The 17,114-nt window shown below is 38.5% G+C and overlaps 1 protein-coding gene across 1 annotated transcript in view; it reads left to right on the plus strand.

Moving 5' to 3' along the window:
* The first annotated feature begins 313 nt into the window (after positions 1–313).
* The window catches only part of NSF (N-ethylmaleimide sensitive factor, vesicle fusing ATPase), a 203,698-nt gene continuing 186,897 nt past the window's right edge, over positions 314–17,114 (plus strand). The window contains exon 1 of the mRNA XM_020997492.1: positions 314–499. Within this exon, the coding sequence (XP_020853151.1) occupies positions 329–499 (171 nt within the window). The 5' untranslated portion in view covers positions 314–328. The remainder of the gene's footprint in view (positions 500–17,114) is intronic.

The following is a 17,114-nucleotide window of genomic DNA, read 5'->3' on the forward strand; positions in this document are numbered from 1 at the left end:
CCGCAATTCTATATTTAGATGATAGAGGAATGACATAAAATGGGAGGTACAAGGGCCTGATTTGGTATAAAGGGAAGAAATGTACCAACAGGGCACTCCAGGAAGATTCCAGTTTCCAATTCAAAATGGCGACATGAAGCTCCTCCTCCTCCTCCTCATCGGTTCTCCCGCAACAACGCACTTTCCGAGCCGCAGCCAGCAGGAAGGAGGGGAAGGAGGAGCTGGGAAGTCAGAGCACTACCAGAAGCTCCCCAGGCTCGGGAAGAGCGCTCGCGTGGCAGAGTGAGCGCGGGCCCGCGTCGTAGCGGCGCGCGCTCCCGCGCGTTGGATGTCCGCGGTGCTGCGGAGGGGAGAGCGCCTGAGGCGACGCGTGGGGGCGCGCGCGCGTGCGCACGCTTCTGCGGCTCTGCGGCTCTGCGGCTGCGCAGCAGGGGCGTGCTTAGTAGCGGGCGAAGCTGCAGCTGGGGTGCCGTACTTGTCGGTTAAGATGGCGGGCCGGGTGAGTGAGGGTCCGGGAGCGGGGGAGTCGAGGCAAGCTCTGGCCTCCGGGTACCTCACCCCCCTCAGTAAGGCTAGTCTCCCCAGGGGGCAGAGGTCGGGTAGGAACGGAGAGGGGATGGGAAGGAGGTGGCTCCAGGTAAAGCCAGGCAGTCGAGTAGGGAAGGGAGCGTGGGCTGGAGGAGCGATTGTGGGGAGGAAGGAGATGGAGCCCCTCGGGAGGTGCGAGGCAGCAGAACCCCTCCTCTGCCCCCTTCCCCCACTCTGGGCTCCGTGCTCCTGCAGCCCCCTTCCTTGCAGACCGGGCAGTGGCCAGTGCTGGGCTGCCTGACCAGCCGCTACTCTCCCCGATCGACCCTGCCGAGCTGCCCAGCCCAGGGCCGGCTCTTCTCCATTCTGTGCGGGCCGGTGGGAGCCAGAGTGTGTGTGAGAGTGAGGTGGAGCACGGAGAAAGGCGGCCAGTTCTTGAAAGGGGGTGGTGGTGAGGATAGAATGACTCAGTATGAAAGCCGTGGTTATGTGGGGGTGACCTGTCACTGTCATAGCTGGGCGGAAAGATGCTGGTACAGAATCTCATTTAGCTGGGTTTAGGTGGGGGTTGTTTTGCTTTAGTCAATGACAACTGCTCAGAATGCAGCAGTCCAACTCGATGGATCAAGGCTTTTTCTTCTTACTTCCTCCTTTAACCTCTCTGAGAGTAGTGTGGGAAGGGTTGGGTGAGGATGGGGCTGGGTTATGTGCTGAGTGTCTGTACTGCAGTATGCTATCTGTTAAAAGAATCCAGAGGAGACGGGCTGCATCTTGCTTAGAGACAGCACCTGCTGCAAACCTGGGTGATGTTAACTTCCTCAATTGTGGCTTAAAGAGGTGCTTTTTTTGAGTTGCTACTTTTGCTAAGATATTTGACTGAATTATATACTGATGACTAGAATGTACCTGTGTGCTTATGCATATTCTTCACCTCAGAATTAAAGGTCATAGAATCTTAGGATTGGAAGGCTCCTTAGAGGTCACGTAGACTCATGCTTATGCAGTAATCCCCCTACAGTCTCTCTGTTAGATGTTCATTCAGGCGCTAGTGAAACACTGCCAATGCAGGGGAAACTCATTAGGTAACAGAGTAGCCTCTGTCATTCATTGCAGATTTTGTTAGGAAGTTCTAATTTATATTAATCTGAAAATTATCAACCTGAGTAGTTGTAGTTTTGACCTTTTTGTCCTTTTTGTTCTTTGGAATCTCACAGAATAAATCTTAATCCCGTTTCCACAGGATAGTTCGTCAGACATTTGAAGAAATGACCATGTCTCCTTAAGTTTTTTCTTATAGAGGTTACACATCGCCATTTATTTCAAACCTTCCTCATTGATGTGATTGCAAAATACTTCATAAACCTGATTATTCTTCTGTATATCATTTCCATTTTTATCATTGACCCTCTTCAGGTATATGACTGATATTGAACACAAAACACTGAATATTGTGGCATCATTGCAGAGTACGGTGGGATTGTTACCGATTTTAAATGGCACTCTGTTTGCATTAAGTAATTTTATGGTTATGTCACATGTTAACTCACATTGTGTTCCTATAGACCTAAAACCCTTTGGTCTTTTTCACATGAACTACTGTTAAACAAAATTTCTCTCATCCTGAGTTTGTGCAGGATTTCACATTCAATCAAAAAATTTAGCCCTGTGGAAGAGACAAAGAAGAAAAAAATACATGGTCTCTGTGATCAGCAGAATACCCATTAAATTTGATAACATCAGTTCAATTCTGTTGAGATATTTTTTAATTTTGATTCGGCAGTATGGCATTTTAGCTTCCTTCTCAGTGGTGTCGTCCGCAGATTTGATAAGTACATCTTTTATTTTTATCCACTTTGTTGGTAAGAGTGTTGACGTTGGTCCATTAATCAGCACTCTTTGAATATGTTGATTTTACAAGCTATGAACCAGCTCACATTTCTCCATTTTATTCCCGAGGATATCATGTGGTTAAATGGAAACAGTCCTGGTTACTTGTATGACCTTGGGCAAGTCACCTAACCTTTCTGGGCCTGAGTTTCCTCATCTATAAAATGAAGAGGTTAGGTTAGATGACCTCAGGGCCATTACAGGTCTAAAGTCATAATCCTATGAAATATTTTACTGAAATTTAAAAAAAAACTGTCTATGATACATTCCTGATCTACTTGTCTAGTAAACAAACCAATTTAAAAGGATGCAAGATTAGTTCGACATTACTTGTTCTTAATGAATCCATGTGGACTTACAGTGATCACTGTGGTGCAGATCTTATCACCTCCTGTGTGTAACTGAACATTTCAGTGGCCTGGTGATTGGTCTCCCTACCTCAAGTCTTTCCCCACTACAATGCAACCTCTATTTAGCTGTCAAACAGAGCTCCTAAAATTCAGGTCTGACTGTATGACACCTCCCCCAGCCCTGAGTATTGTGGCATCAATGCAGAGTACAGTGGGATAAAGAGCATAGGAGGAAAGGGAACATGAATTTTCTTTATTCTCTTTCCTGGGTGCAGCAGCCAGAGAAAATGATGAAATAGGTAGACCCTGTCTCTGCTCTACTCCCGCTTCTCTGTACTCCTTTCTCTTAGCTTATCAATCCTAAACCCTCCAAGGAAGCACTCCGAGTTACTCTACTCTACAAAGTGTTCCTTAGCCCTGAATTATCCACTTCTCTGCCCCCATCAAAATTTCCGTTCTCTCAGGGGAGAACTAAGCACGGAGAAAAAAGAATCCATTGTAAAGAGATCAACACTAATACATGTAATAAATAGTACTCTTAGTGCTATATAGTTCATTAACATTATGGGGTGACTATGAGTGGGAACTTGTGGCATAATGGATAGTGAGCTGGCCTTGAAGCCAAGAAGATCTGGGTTCAAGCCTTTCCTTTGATATATGCTGGTTGTATGGCTCCGGGCATATGACTTAACCTGAAAGGTGGAGGGTGTGCGCTGTCTACTTACATTAAGCAAGAACTGGTTGTATCTAAACCTACATGTATATTTACATCTACATCTGCAGATATATCTAACTAGACATATCTGTCTATATTCCTCAGCTCTGCCTTCGATTGACTTCCCTGGCTTCCTTTAAGTCCCAACTAAAATCCCATCTTTTGCTGGAAGCCTTCCCCAATTCCTCTTAATTCTGGTGCCTTCCCTTTCTTAATTATTTGCTGTTTAACCTGTATATAGGCTTGCTTTGTATATATTTGTTTGCATGTTGTCTCCTGTTTTAGATTGTAAGCACCTTGAAGGTAGGGGCTGTTTTTTGCCTCTTTTTGCATCCCTAGTGCTTAGCACAGTGCCTGGTACATAATAGGTACTTGATAAATGTTTACTAAGTAATTATATAAATATATGTATATGTAGACATGTGTATGTGTTTTGTCATCATTGTTAGAAGGAATTTTCTCGCCTGGGAGTTCTCAATAACATTGAAATCACAGGTCCAGTCTCTATCTTTTTAGGACAACAGTTATGAGGCCCTTTCAACAGTACCTTTTTAAATGCCTTATGTTTTCAGATCAGTTTTATTTTAAATTTCGCAATATTACTAAGTAGTTTGCTCAGTGAAATGGATGTGAATGTTTGCTATTAATAAATTCTTTGTAATCCAGAACAGTTTTGAATGTGATATTTCTTTATGTAAGATGCTTCAAACAGTTATCATTATTCTCCTTTATTTTTATAAGTCAGTTTCTTGTGGAATTGTTTATATTCCCAGAAGACACTGGTTTATTTTCTGTTCTAAACTTATATTTTTATTTTTAAATTTGTTGAGTTTTATTTACAAATGACTTTCTAATTTTCCTGGAACCATGAAACTTTTTTTTTCTTTGATGGGAAACCTCTTGCTCATCAGCATCAGTAGAAATAAATCCAAGCTGGACATAGCTTTTATCCCATTTGTATTTTTTCTGAATTTGGGATTTGTTATTGGGACCAGGTTTGTGGATGTTTGTTTTACTGTCAGAAGCTTCCTTTTTAAGATACTTTTGCTTTTTAATCTCTTTAAACCTACCATTATCCTGTTCTCAATTATTTGTACTGGTCAGTGGTACCAAAAATATTTAGAGTTAGGCTATTCCACTAAGAATATAAATCAAAGCTGATTATTTTGTGTGAACTCTGCCCAAAGAGTGAACCATATCATAAGATGAACTTATTCAGCGATTGATTCTAGACCAGTAATATAGCTGGCTTTTTTTTAAGGAATTGGTAAATTTGTGCCAGGATCTCATGGTTTTCTTCATTGGCTGAATGTGCAACTTAGAACCGCAAAGTATAGGTATTTATAGTGTGTTGTTTATTACCATTATGATTTTTTTCCTTCGAAGAACCTTCATGGAACTCCAGGGGTCTGTGGAACAGTTTGAGAAATGTTGTGTTAGATTGTGAAACCAACCATTATTTGTAACTTTCTGCAGGAAAATCCATTCTGATTCCCAAATAACTAACTTAGAAGTTAATTTTGGGAATGTTATTGATCTCCAAATTGTATCTGACTTGGGCTTCAGGTCAAATCAAACAGCAAAGCCTAAAAATATACAGCTTATAAAGTAATAGTTTTACTCTAAAATTCTAATGCTTTGGGGGCTTCTGTGGTACATCAGCCTTCTGTGGCATCATTTTTATATCCTTAAGCAGTTCTCAATTTTGGAAAACAATTTTCCCCCCTCAGGCACGATTAGGTTGTTAGTTTCTTCTTGAAATCCGAAGAAAGTTCATTTGTAAAGATTTGAAATTCCAAAAGAACCTTTTTAAATTTAGCTTTTTGCTTGTAGGACTATTCCCCAACCTGTACTAGGAAAATGTAATAGCTAAGATCCAGTAGAATGAAGCATATTTTTCACATTCTCTGTCATGAGCTGGAATTGAGTCCAAGACTGTTCCCTGTCAGTTTAGGTCTGAAATTAGACTGACATGACACATTCATAATCCATCTAATAGTTCACAAAAAGAGATTTACTCATCCACGGTAAGGGAAGGGTAGTAAGACCTCGAAAGTTCATCTAGAACAGTGAATGCATGGACTCAGCCGAGTACAGTTTCCCAGTGCTATTCATGCTGCTGGTCTTTGGTTACAAGCCCTGGGAAGGAGCTCTAGTCTCTCATGGACTGACTGTTTTGAACTCAGGTGATCAGGAAGCTAATGGGCTTAGTCTTAGTTCCTTAAGTCAGTTAAAAACAATTTCAATACCTTTTATGAAAAAAATGAGCCTAACTTGCCTGAGAGGGAGGGAAGCCTACTCCCTATTCTTCTTCCATCAGAGAGAACCTTGTTAACATGGATTAGAATTCACTATGAGACCATAAGCTCCATGAGGGTAGGAATTGTGGTTTATCTAAACTTTGTATCTTTTACAATGCCTAACATGGTACTTTCCGCATAGTACATCCTTAGTAGATGCTTATTGAATTAAAACTCCTTCAGTTGCATTTTGAGATTCATGTTATGCTTATTTCTTTTTGAATTAATGTTTTACAGCACAATTCCAGTGTATTTTCCCAAAAATAAAATATTAAAACAATATTTGAGTATTTTATGTTTATGAATTTACACTATGTTTCTGAGATCTATATTACCGATTGCTATTAATTTTCTTTTATCTTTTCTTATTTCTTATTAGGATAGAAATGAAAGTCATTTTAATAACATTGACCTTTACTCCATAGAACCAATTATTTTGGGTTTTGGTTTTGACTGTCAGTAAAAATCATGTCAGTTTTTCAACTTTGTTTTCTGTAGCTCTGAAAACAATAGGTTTAATTATCAGTTTAAAGTAATTTTTACAAATTGGCTATTTGCTAAAGTCCGAATGAAGTACTAAAGAGCTTGTGGATTTTGCAGTGGAGAATCCCTCAGGTTAGGAGGAAGAGCCAAAATAATTACCATTTCAGGTATGGAATTATGTCATATTTAAAAACCTTGGAATTTCAGGAATCAACCTATTATGTAAAAACAGTGAATGGTAGTGTTTCAGATGTAGGCTAAAATTAATTATTTTTATTACAATATTTTTGTGCTTATGAAATCTGTTTTATATACTATCTCCGTTATGATCATGATCAATAAAAGTGACATTACCATTTCTGGTTTTGTATAATCTTATAAAGGATGCTGGACAGTTATGGGCGGTATTGTCTCACCAAGCAGAGAGAAACAGTGGAAGGTAGCACCAATTTGAATTAAGCTTGGGAAGATGGCCAGCTAAGCAAAGTCATCCCAAGGGCATTCAAGGGCGAAATTATAGAAAGAAAAAAAATGGAAAAAATTTGCAAAATTTACTATAGCAAAGGCTTTCAAGCACAGTAGAACCACTTGACTTTGACCCTTGCATCATGGCCCTAGATAGGCTTATAGAAGAGGAAGTAATGGGATGAAAGAGAATAAAGATGTAAAAAGCAGCTGAACTGAACCAAGTGTGTCTGGAGGAGTATGCTGGAGACAACACACACTTAAGAGCATTGAGGAATTGATATCCAAGGTATCTGGAAGAGGAAAAGATAATAAAGGAATGGAAAAAAAATTTGGACCGTTTACATACCAAAGAAAGGTGATCAAAAGAGTACTGATAGCTACTGACCTATATTCCTAGTTTTCTACCTGTACAAAGTCTTTATGAGACTTTGTCATGGATAGATAAATGAACATGAACTGAGAGCATCCGTGATAAAGGTAATAGTAGAGAACACGCAGACTTTTGCCACTGATATTAAGCAATGGGCCACATCTTTACCATTTTACAGTTAACTCTCAGAGTAAAGAATAATGGCTTTCAACTTCAGATGTGACCTATGACATTTATTACTTCTATGAATTTAAGCAAATCATTTCACTTCCTTGGCCCTCCATTTCCTTATTTGTAAAGTGAGAGGTTTGGAGTAGATAGTTTGTTAGGTCTCTTCTAGTTTGACCTCTGATAGTAAGTTTCAGGTATAGCGAATGTAAAATCTCTTTATGCTTTCTATTTGGTAATTACAAAACAGTATTTGACTCTGCAGAACAAAGCCCAGCCTGTTTTACAGCATGGTGTTTCCCATCCATGCATCGAAATTCTTGAAGGTTCCTCAGAGTCATGACAACAGAAATAGCCTGTTAAATGACTGATAATAAAACTCAGTAGGGGCATTAAACAGGAATATGCACGCTCACTAATGGCATTTGCCACCATGATGGAGGAGCTCCAATACCAGGCCAGATCAAAGATTTCCTGTGGATGGTAATATCCTTCAGATCCTCTTGTTTGTGGGTAATATGCTAATTGCATCAACCCCTAGAACTTACAGAGCCTTCTGGAAGAGATGTATAAGAGATGTATTAAAGGTGTTTGCTTGTTTAGCTGCATAGGAAAAATCAAGTGGGTGAAAAATGTCTTGCTCAATTTCACTGTGCATTTTGGATAGACAGCCTATAGAGCTTGTCTATCAATCAGTCAAGCAGTAGTAATCAATATACATTTATTAAGGACCAGGCACTGTGTGTAATACTGGGGATAAAAAAAAACCCAAAATAAAACCAAAACAATTCCTGCCCTCAAGAAGTGGATGATCTAATGGGGGAAGGCAGAACACACACAAAAAAGCTGAAAAGCTGGGAGAAGGGTGGGAGGGAAGGTACCCAGTACAATGGAGAAATCAAAGTCCAAAATGGGTGTAGCTGCATGGCAAATGTATACCCAGGATGGATTGTAAAGATAAACAATTAATTGGCTCAGAAGTGAAAGGTGGGGAGTATATTGGATTGCAGATTCAGAAAACTTAATAGTTAATTTACTGATCCCAAGCTTCCAATGAAAGCAAAAGTCTGTCTTTTTAATACTAACATTTCACAGTTGTTGTTATGTGTCAGTGAGATATGGTCTACAACTGCTTCCAAAAAAGAGAAAAATCAGTAGAATGCAGAGGACAATGGAAAGGTACGTGGTGGGTTTGAGTAGACTCCTGTATATATCCAGTGAAGAGCTTCAAAGAAATCACTTGGAAAACCTTAAAATACTATTTAACTGTTAGCTATTATTGTTATTAAAAAATGTTATCAAGGAATTATATGATAGAAAGGGGAGATAGGCAAATTAGATGGCAAGAACAGGTATGACAGATGGAAAGCCATAATTCCTCCCTATGAAGAAGGGAGACCCTTTTTGTTCATCTTCTGGAATGACATGAACAAGAGTCACCAGGAGGAGCTGGGTGTGGATGGGTTTGTGATTTGCTTTGTTGGAGGGAACTCCTGAATTGATGAGCTCATTAGATCCATTTGAATATTACAGTTTTGGGATTTCCCGAATGCATATTCTATTCTTGAGGTTAATGTTATTAATTCTACTGCTGTTTTTCTGCCGTATATGGTTTGTATTGGCTAAAAATGAGATGACAATGCCTGCAATTATAGCAGCTTCAATCCTTTTTAAACAAACTGTTAAGGGTAGCTCAGTGGATAGAGCACCAACTCTGGAGTCAGGAGGACCTGAGTTCAAATGTGGCCTCAGACACATAATACTTCCTGGTTGTGTGACTCTAGGCAAGTCACTTAACCCCAATCGCCTCACAAACAAAAACAAAAACTGTTGACATGGGAAAAAATGGGAAATTGACTATATTACTACTACTCATAGAAGTGTAAGCTCTGAAAAATAGTTGCTACAATGAAGAGACACAAAGATGGTAAAAAGTGGCCTTACCAGAGCGCATTTAGTCTTCTTGTCAAATAGAGAGATGTCATCCAAAGGCAGCACTTGCTGAGCATACATGATCACTTATAAAACACTGAAGACCATTAGGTAGTGACAGAAGCAGTTGTGGATAAAAAGAGATTTCGAAACTAGATTCAAACCCTTGGAGTAGGAGTTCTTAAAATTTTTGTGTCACTGACCCCTTTGGCAGTCTGAGGAAGCCTGTGGACATCCTAGAATGATATTTCTGAGTGCATAAAATAAACCACATTGGATACAAAGGAAGGCTATTATATAAAAAATACTTTTACCAACATTTAAAAAAAGAGTTTACCCATGGGGCAGCTAGGTGGTGCAGTGGATAGAGCACCAGCCTTGGAGTCAGGAGGACTTGAGTTCAAATTTGACCTCAGACCAAACATTTGACATGTAGTAAGTGTGTGACCTTGGGCAAGTCACTTAACCCCAGTTGCCTTTAAAAAAAAAAAGGTTACCCAGGTTAAGACCCTGATCTTAAACCAAAAAAACTAATTATTAAAGTTACCTTTGACTCTTCCCTCTCCTTTGTTTGTCATATACAATGAATGGCCGAGTTTTATTGATTCTGCCTCTACATCTCTAATCTGTGCTCCTTCCTGTACTCACACACTATCACCGTCTTAGCTCAGGCCTTTATAAACACTCACCTGGACTATTGCAATATCTTCCTAATTGGTTTCCCCTAATCTGATCTTCAGTTCGTCTTGCGCACAGCTACTAAAGTAATCCTCTGAAGGCACAGGTTCAATCATGTAACTCCCTGCTTTAAAAAAACCAAACCAAACCAAAAATCTTCAATGACTGAGTTGCTCATTTAAGGCCCTCCACAGTCTTTCTTTGTGTTATTCCCCTTCATTCATGCCCTCTTATCTTTTGGTCATTGTTCCCTGAACTTCACATATGTCATCTCCTTCTGAAGACTTACATAGGTTGTTCCCCTGTGCCTGGAATATGCCTCCTTACTTCTGCTTTTCAGAATCCTTTTTGAGGTCCAGTTCAGATTATTTCCTTCATTTAGTCATATCTTGTTCCAAATCCCCCTCCCCCACCCCTTGTGTTCTCTTCTTCCCTGCAGATATAACCACTGGGATTTATCTTGCCCCTTCTTTGCCTCCATCACTTCTTACTTTGTATTATGCATCTGTGTACACGTTATATCCCTCTTCCCCCAGTTAGAATGAAAGCTTCTTTGGTGCAGGGACATTTTTGTCTTTCTTTAAGCTGTATTAATGCATATAGGACTAAGTGTTTGTTGAATTATATTAAATTTACAGAGAACATCATAAAATCCAAGTAAGTCACATCATCCCAAATGTACTTATAGATGAAATTTTAAAAAGTCAACACGCATGAAAGAAATGATTGTGCCAGTATTTTTAATAATGATTGCCATGGGTGCAAATAGTGGAACTATTACACTTAAATTTTAACGCTCCAGTACATGATATATATCATCAGGAATTATGTGAGTAAGTGACCATGATATTTAGGAAGATAGAAAGGATGACTGGATCTGACTAGATGCAGAGGAAGTCCTGTAGGAGGCACCACAATTTTAATGACATGTAAAGATTGATTTTCCCCATATCCCAAATGGGAAAACTCCAAAAGAATGGAGGAGAATGGGTACTTTCACCCTTCCCCCTCCTTCTCTTCTTAAAAGGAAAAAGGTTATTGGGAAAACAGTAATTATTGTACCCATGTGTCTGCTTTCTTGATAAAACCACTGGGATGGTGGCTTATATATTCATTGAGGTGTTGTAGATATTTGTGGAAAGAGCATTAGATTTTGGATCAGAAGACTGGGACTCAATACTGTTCCTGCCATTTATTTGCTGTGTGACTATGGACCAAGTTAATTAACAACTTTGAGCCTTAGTTTCCTCATCTATAAAATGGGAATAATAATACTTCTACCTGTTTGACAGGGTTATTTCAAAAATAAGAAGAGATTTTAAAGTACTTTGTATAATGCTCTAAAGTGTTATATAAATGTGGACCACTACTATTGTCCCCTAAGAAAATATGAGGAGGGTACAGTAGGCTTTTGCAACCAGTTCTATAGTTAACCCCCTCTTGACAGTTATACAACTGCAAAAAGTAGAGAATATGAGATCCTGTGTTTACTGTTTGTTGATTTTTAAAAAATCTGACTGAGAATGAAATGAAGTATTAAAGGCTTTCCTCAAACAAATTGGTACATTGAAATTATATGACTGATGTGACTTTGAAGATAACTTTATTTAACAATCTCCATTTGTCAACATAGGACTCGAGAGCCAATCTTTCATCTGCCACTTTCTATATGACCTTGGGCAAGTCAGCCATTCTAGGCCTATGAATTGAGGGATTGGTGGACTAGGTGACCTTTAAGGGCCCTTCTAGCTCCATGTTTATGTGTGTTCCCATGCTTCCATGGTCTGCTGAGTACTGATATCAAGAGAAATGGAAAACTGAAAGACATGATTGATGTTTTCTAAAGTCTCTTCATGCTCTAGAGCTATAAGCTAATTAAACTTAGCTAAATTACTATATTTCCTAGTGCCTTAGAAGATATAAAACAAGGAAGCAAAATTGACTGGATGATTAATAATGATCCTTTTAGCTGAAAATCTTATGATTCTCTGATCCTGCATAGAAATTAAGCAGAAGAATTCTCTTTTGACTTAGAAGTTCTCCAATGCCCCTATTCTAAGAACTACACCCCAGAAAACAACAAAACTACTGATGATTCCTGTGAAATTCACAGCAATGTGAAAGAGGTGGTTGATATACGTATCCACTGTGAAAAACCAAAGATTATCCTTGCTGTAAAGGCCACATGCTTTGGCAGAAAAAATGGACTTACAGTTAGGAATGACCTTAGTTTGAATACTGACTGTGGCACCAACTGTATGATCCTGGGCGAGTTACTTAACATCTCAAGAGTATGCTTCTCAAATGGGAAATGGAAAAAAAAAATATTTGTACTGCCCAGCCAGTCAGTATCACTGCATATTTCTTAAGTGCCTACTATGTGTTATTGTTACTGTGACAGGCATCCTGTTGAATTAGTCCATCAATGTGTGTACATATGTATACGTATATATATACATGTACATATATACATACACACATATAAACATATATACACACATCTATGCCTTAGTTGGTATAGACAGTGAGTCAGTAGAATAATATCGAGCTGTCTTTCCTTTAGGATATTGTGTACTGCTGGCAATGATCTCAAACTGTTTACATCTACTAAAGCCCATTTCGTGAACATCATTACTTTTCTGGTGATGTCATGTGACTGTATATGTATGGGGCATGATCTCTGAAAAGCCAAAATTGCAAATGATTAAAAGGACAATAGAAAGATGCACCGTAGTATAAGGAGTGACTTGTACTATAAATAAGAAATGGCACACACAGTGTCAAGGAAATCTGTGACCAAACAGGTGGTGAGAATGAGAGACAACAGATGAACAGCCCAAGTGATATATTAGTATGTTTGAAACATTAAGAGAACCAGAAGAAGTGGATGGGAAGAGATGGATTGTTGGTGGGGCCTTTGTGGAAATCCTTGAACAGCAGTAACAGGATGAAAAGGCATAGAGGGGGATATGGATATAGATACACAGACATATGTGTGTGTATGTGTATATGTATGTATATATGCATATATATCAAAATAGTTTTATTGACAAGATTATTTTGTGAGTTGATAAAAAACAGACTCAGAAGCATTTAAATGTGCTTTATTTCATACCAATCTCTTCCTCACTGCATAGAACTTTCCCTTGCATCATAGCAAAACATTTTCAGCAAAATTGGTGTTAACGTTCTGGCATAGTTTGAAATATTTTTTATTTGGGGCCACCTCCCTCTCCCCTCTACTGAGAAGAAGGAAATGCATTTCATCAGTTCTCTGGGTCCACCAAGACTGTTCTCATTGTTTCTTTGAATTGTCACTCTTTGTTCTTTTTGTTAAGGTGGTGGATTCCTAATCTAGTGGTGCTCACCAGTTTGAGGGCTCTTGCTAGGCCTTCTATAGCTGGCACAAAAATGAGAATCTTTTATTGGTCCCTCTGTAAATGAAGAGCACTAAATCTTTATCCTGTTGAGGAATCAGTAAATTGGAGACACTCATTTGGGGATCTTGATCAGTAATACCTGCTGCATACTTAATTGCACTTCTGAATTTTCTTTTTCTCCTTTATACTTAATGGTTTTCTTTTAGTGTCTGGAACATCCCTTTACAGCCCTCATTGTCTTTTAATTGAGCTTCAGGTCTACGGTGTGTTAATTCTAACCCCCTTTTGAATCCTACTTTACTTTTCCCCCATCCTCCCATTCAATTTTCTGAATCTCCACTAATTTGTAATTTTCTTGCAGTTCAAGACTGGCTCTTGTTGCAAGTTATCAAATTTCCAAGCACAGTTTCCCTTTTCCATAAGCCAACTTTCTAACTTGGTTTCTTACTTAAGGGCCTTCAGTTACATTGTATATCCTAATGTCTCCCTCCTCCTTTACCCCTTTAGATAATAAGGAGAAGCAGTGGGGTACAGAGGAGGAAGAACAGTGGATTTACAGCTAGAAGACCTACATTCATATTTTGCCTCTGTTACTTTTAACCTGTGTGACCCTGGGCAAGTCATGTAATTTATTTTGACCTCAGTTTCTTCATCTGTAAAATTAAGAGTTGGACTACATGGCCTCTAAAATCCAGTTCAGCTCTTTACTCATGATGCTGTGAATTACAAATCAATCTGTACATACTTTGTTCTAGTTTGCCAGCTCAACCAAATCATTTATCCTGGTTGAGTAATGTGGACAAATGAAACTCCTTCCATTAAAAAGTATTGATTTAAAAACTTCTTTCCCATTGAATAAAACTTTGTCTCTTCCTAAGGCACTTCCCTTCACCATAGCTAACTCCAGGAAGTATTTCCCAAGTACAAGATAGATTACAGCTGCTTCAACAGCATTTATACTTTAGAGCCACTTTTTGAAATTGTCCCAGGCCTAAGCAGGGACTTCAGAGTCAAATTGAAATTAACTCAGTTGGGTAGCTATTAGAGTGAATGAGTTAAGCAGTTTATAGTGATGTCACACTTTAAACACAGTTTTACTCTGAGATAAAAATCAATAAAATATCTCTTCAGTTCTGGGATTTTGTCTACATATGAATGCATTACACAGAAGATAAAGGCAATATAGGGTTTGAGGGAACTCATTCTCACAATCTTTATCCCTGTGATAGTGGCCCCTGTTAGTGTTTGAGTGAGGCAAGGAAGAAGAAAAATACTCAGGAAAATTAATCTCATTGCACATATTTGAATTCTTTAATTTGTAACAATCACAATGAAGTACATCCAGAGAAATTCCACCATGAAATTCAGTGAAAATAAATTTTGTTCACATTATTTGCAAATTAACATTATTAATTGCAAGTTAATGCCTGATTTATATATATATATATATATATATACATATACATATATATATATGTATTATATATACAGTACATGTATTTTCAGTTATAAATTTAGCCTTTTTTTTTGACAATCTTGGAAACAAGAGTTTGTTTTCTTTTCATTTTCCATTAACTTTTTCCTTTGTTTCTTTTTTCTTTTGAGGCTGGATCTTGCCATCTCAACATCTCTTGTATATATACCTTTCTTTTCACTCATATAGCTATCTCTTTATTTCAGGCCCTCATCATCTTTTTCCCAGACTCCTACAATTGTCTTGTAATTCGTTTCCCTACCTGTCTCTGATTGTCTTTTCTCCTCCCTTCAGTAGTCTCCAGTAGGTCTCCATCATCCCCAGGATCAAATATAAAGTCCTCTGACATTTAAAAACCATAATCTGGCCTTCTGCCTTTCTAATCCTCTTGTGCTTTAATCCCCTCCATACACCACCATCTAGCCCCACTGGCCCATTTGTTCTTCCTCGTACATGATACTCCATCTTCCTTCTCTGTGCCTTTGCACTCTATGTATGGCTCTCCCCAGTGCCTGTAATGGCCTCCTTCTGTATCTTTGCCTCTTAGTTTCCCTGACTTCCTTCAAGACTCACTCAGATCCCACCTTCTGTAAGAGGTTTTTTATGTGTCCTTCTAACTACTAGGACTTCCTTCCCAGAGATTACCTTTCATCTACTCTGTATATACCTAGTTGTTTACAGGTTGTTTTCATTAGAATATGAGCTTCTTGAGGTCAGGGATTGTTTTTGCCTTGTTTTGTATTTTCAGCACTTAGTACAGTACCTGTGGTAAATATTGAATGAATACATGTTGATTGATTGACTCTATCTATCCCTAGAAATATTATAGGGAATTATTACATTAATTCCTAGCTTTCTTGTAGCTGCTTTACTTGCCTTTCACTGTCTCTGACCTAGCTACTCTGATGTGGACATGTAGGGAACTTATCGACTAACTTAAATCTTTAAAAAGAAATGAAAAGCAGACGTTGGAAGCAAAGTCTGGCAAATGATGGTGAATAGATGAATATGACACAGTCCTGTAAAATGCGTTAGTTGGAGTGAGGCGGGGTGGATGGGAGGGAAAGAATTTGGAATTCAAAATTTTAAAAACTGGATGTTTAAAATTTTTTACATGTGTTTGGGAAGTATTTAATGAAATAAAAATGTATTAAAAAGGAAAAAGGCAGTAGTGGAGCTAAAACTCAGATTGGACTGAGTGAAGCTGGTGAGGAAAACTAAAAACAAAAATTATTTTTTAAAACTATATTAGGAGTAAAAGAATCAAAGAAGAGATGGGATCTTTGCTTGAAATAGATGGGATAATAGTAATCTACAGCAGTTAGAAGGAAGAGCTGTTCAATTCTTAGTTTGCCTTTGTTCCCCCATTTCCCTCTGGAGAATGACCTTTGCAGTAGAAATGACAGCACAAAAATAACAGGGAGTTGATCCTTCCCTCTTGGGGAGATCATAAGAGAACACTTAGTTGCCCTTGTTGAATTAAGTCACTTGGCCCAGGTGATGTATCCTGAAAGAACTGGCTGATAGGTTTCCCAACCTTCTGCCAGAGAGATTTGAAAGATCACAGAGAATGGGAGAAGTGTCACAAGACTGGAGAAGGGTAAATATCCTAATTTTCAAAAAGAGAAGAGAACAGAATCTGCAATCTATGAGCCAGTAAGCTTAACTAAGATCCCTGGGAAAATTATGGAATGGATTCTTTTTTATTTTTGTATTAATTTGTTTTGATTTATCACCAATCACTTCCATAAGCTTTTGAGTTTTAAATTTTTCTCCTCCCTTCCACCACCTCCCAAGACAGCACACAATCTGATATAGGCTATACATATGCATTCCTATTAAACATATTTCCACATTAGTGATGTTGTAAGAAAGAATTAGAACCAGTAGGAAAAACCACAAGAAAGAGAAAACAAAACAAAACAGAAGAAAAAAAAGTAGCAATCAATATGCTTCGATCTACATTCAAACTCCATAGTTCTTTCTTTGGATGTAGATAGCATTTTCCATCATGGGACTTTTGGAGATGTCTTAGATCCTTGCATTGCTGAGAAGAGCTAAGTCTATCAACATTAGTCATTGCACAACTTGGCTGTTACTGTGTACGACATTCTCCTGGTTCTGTTCACTTCACTTAGCATCAGTCTATGTAAGTCTTTCCAGGTTTTTCTGAAGTCTACCTGCTCATCATTTCTTACAGCACAATAGTATTCCATTACATTCATATACCACAACTTGTTCAGCCATTCCCCAATTAATGGGCATCCCCTCAATTTCCAATTCTTTGCCACCACAAAAAGAGTTGCTGTAAATATTTTTGTACGTCTGGGTCCTTTTCCTATTTGTATGATCTGTTTGGGATACAGCCCTAGAAATGCTAT

The sequence above is a fragment of the Phascolarctos cinereus genome, unplaced genomic scaffold (assembly GCF_003287225.1).
Source record: "Phascolarctos cinereus isolate Bilbo 61053 unplaced genomic scaffold, phaCin_HiC Scaffold_5;HRSCAF=322, whole genome shotgun sequence".
In the NCBI taxonomy this organism is placed as follows: Eukaryota; Metazoa; Chordata; class Mammalia; order Diprotodontia; family Phascolarctidae; genus Phascolarctos; species Phascolarctos cinereus.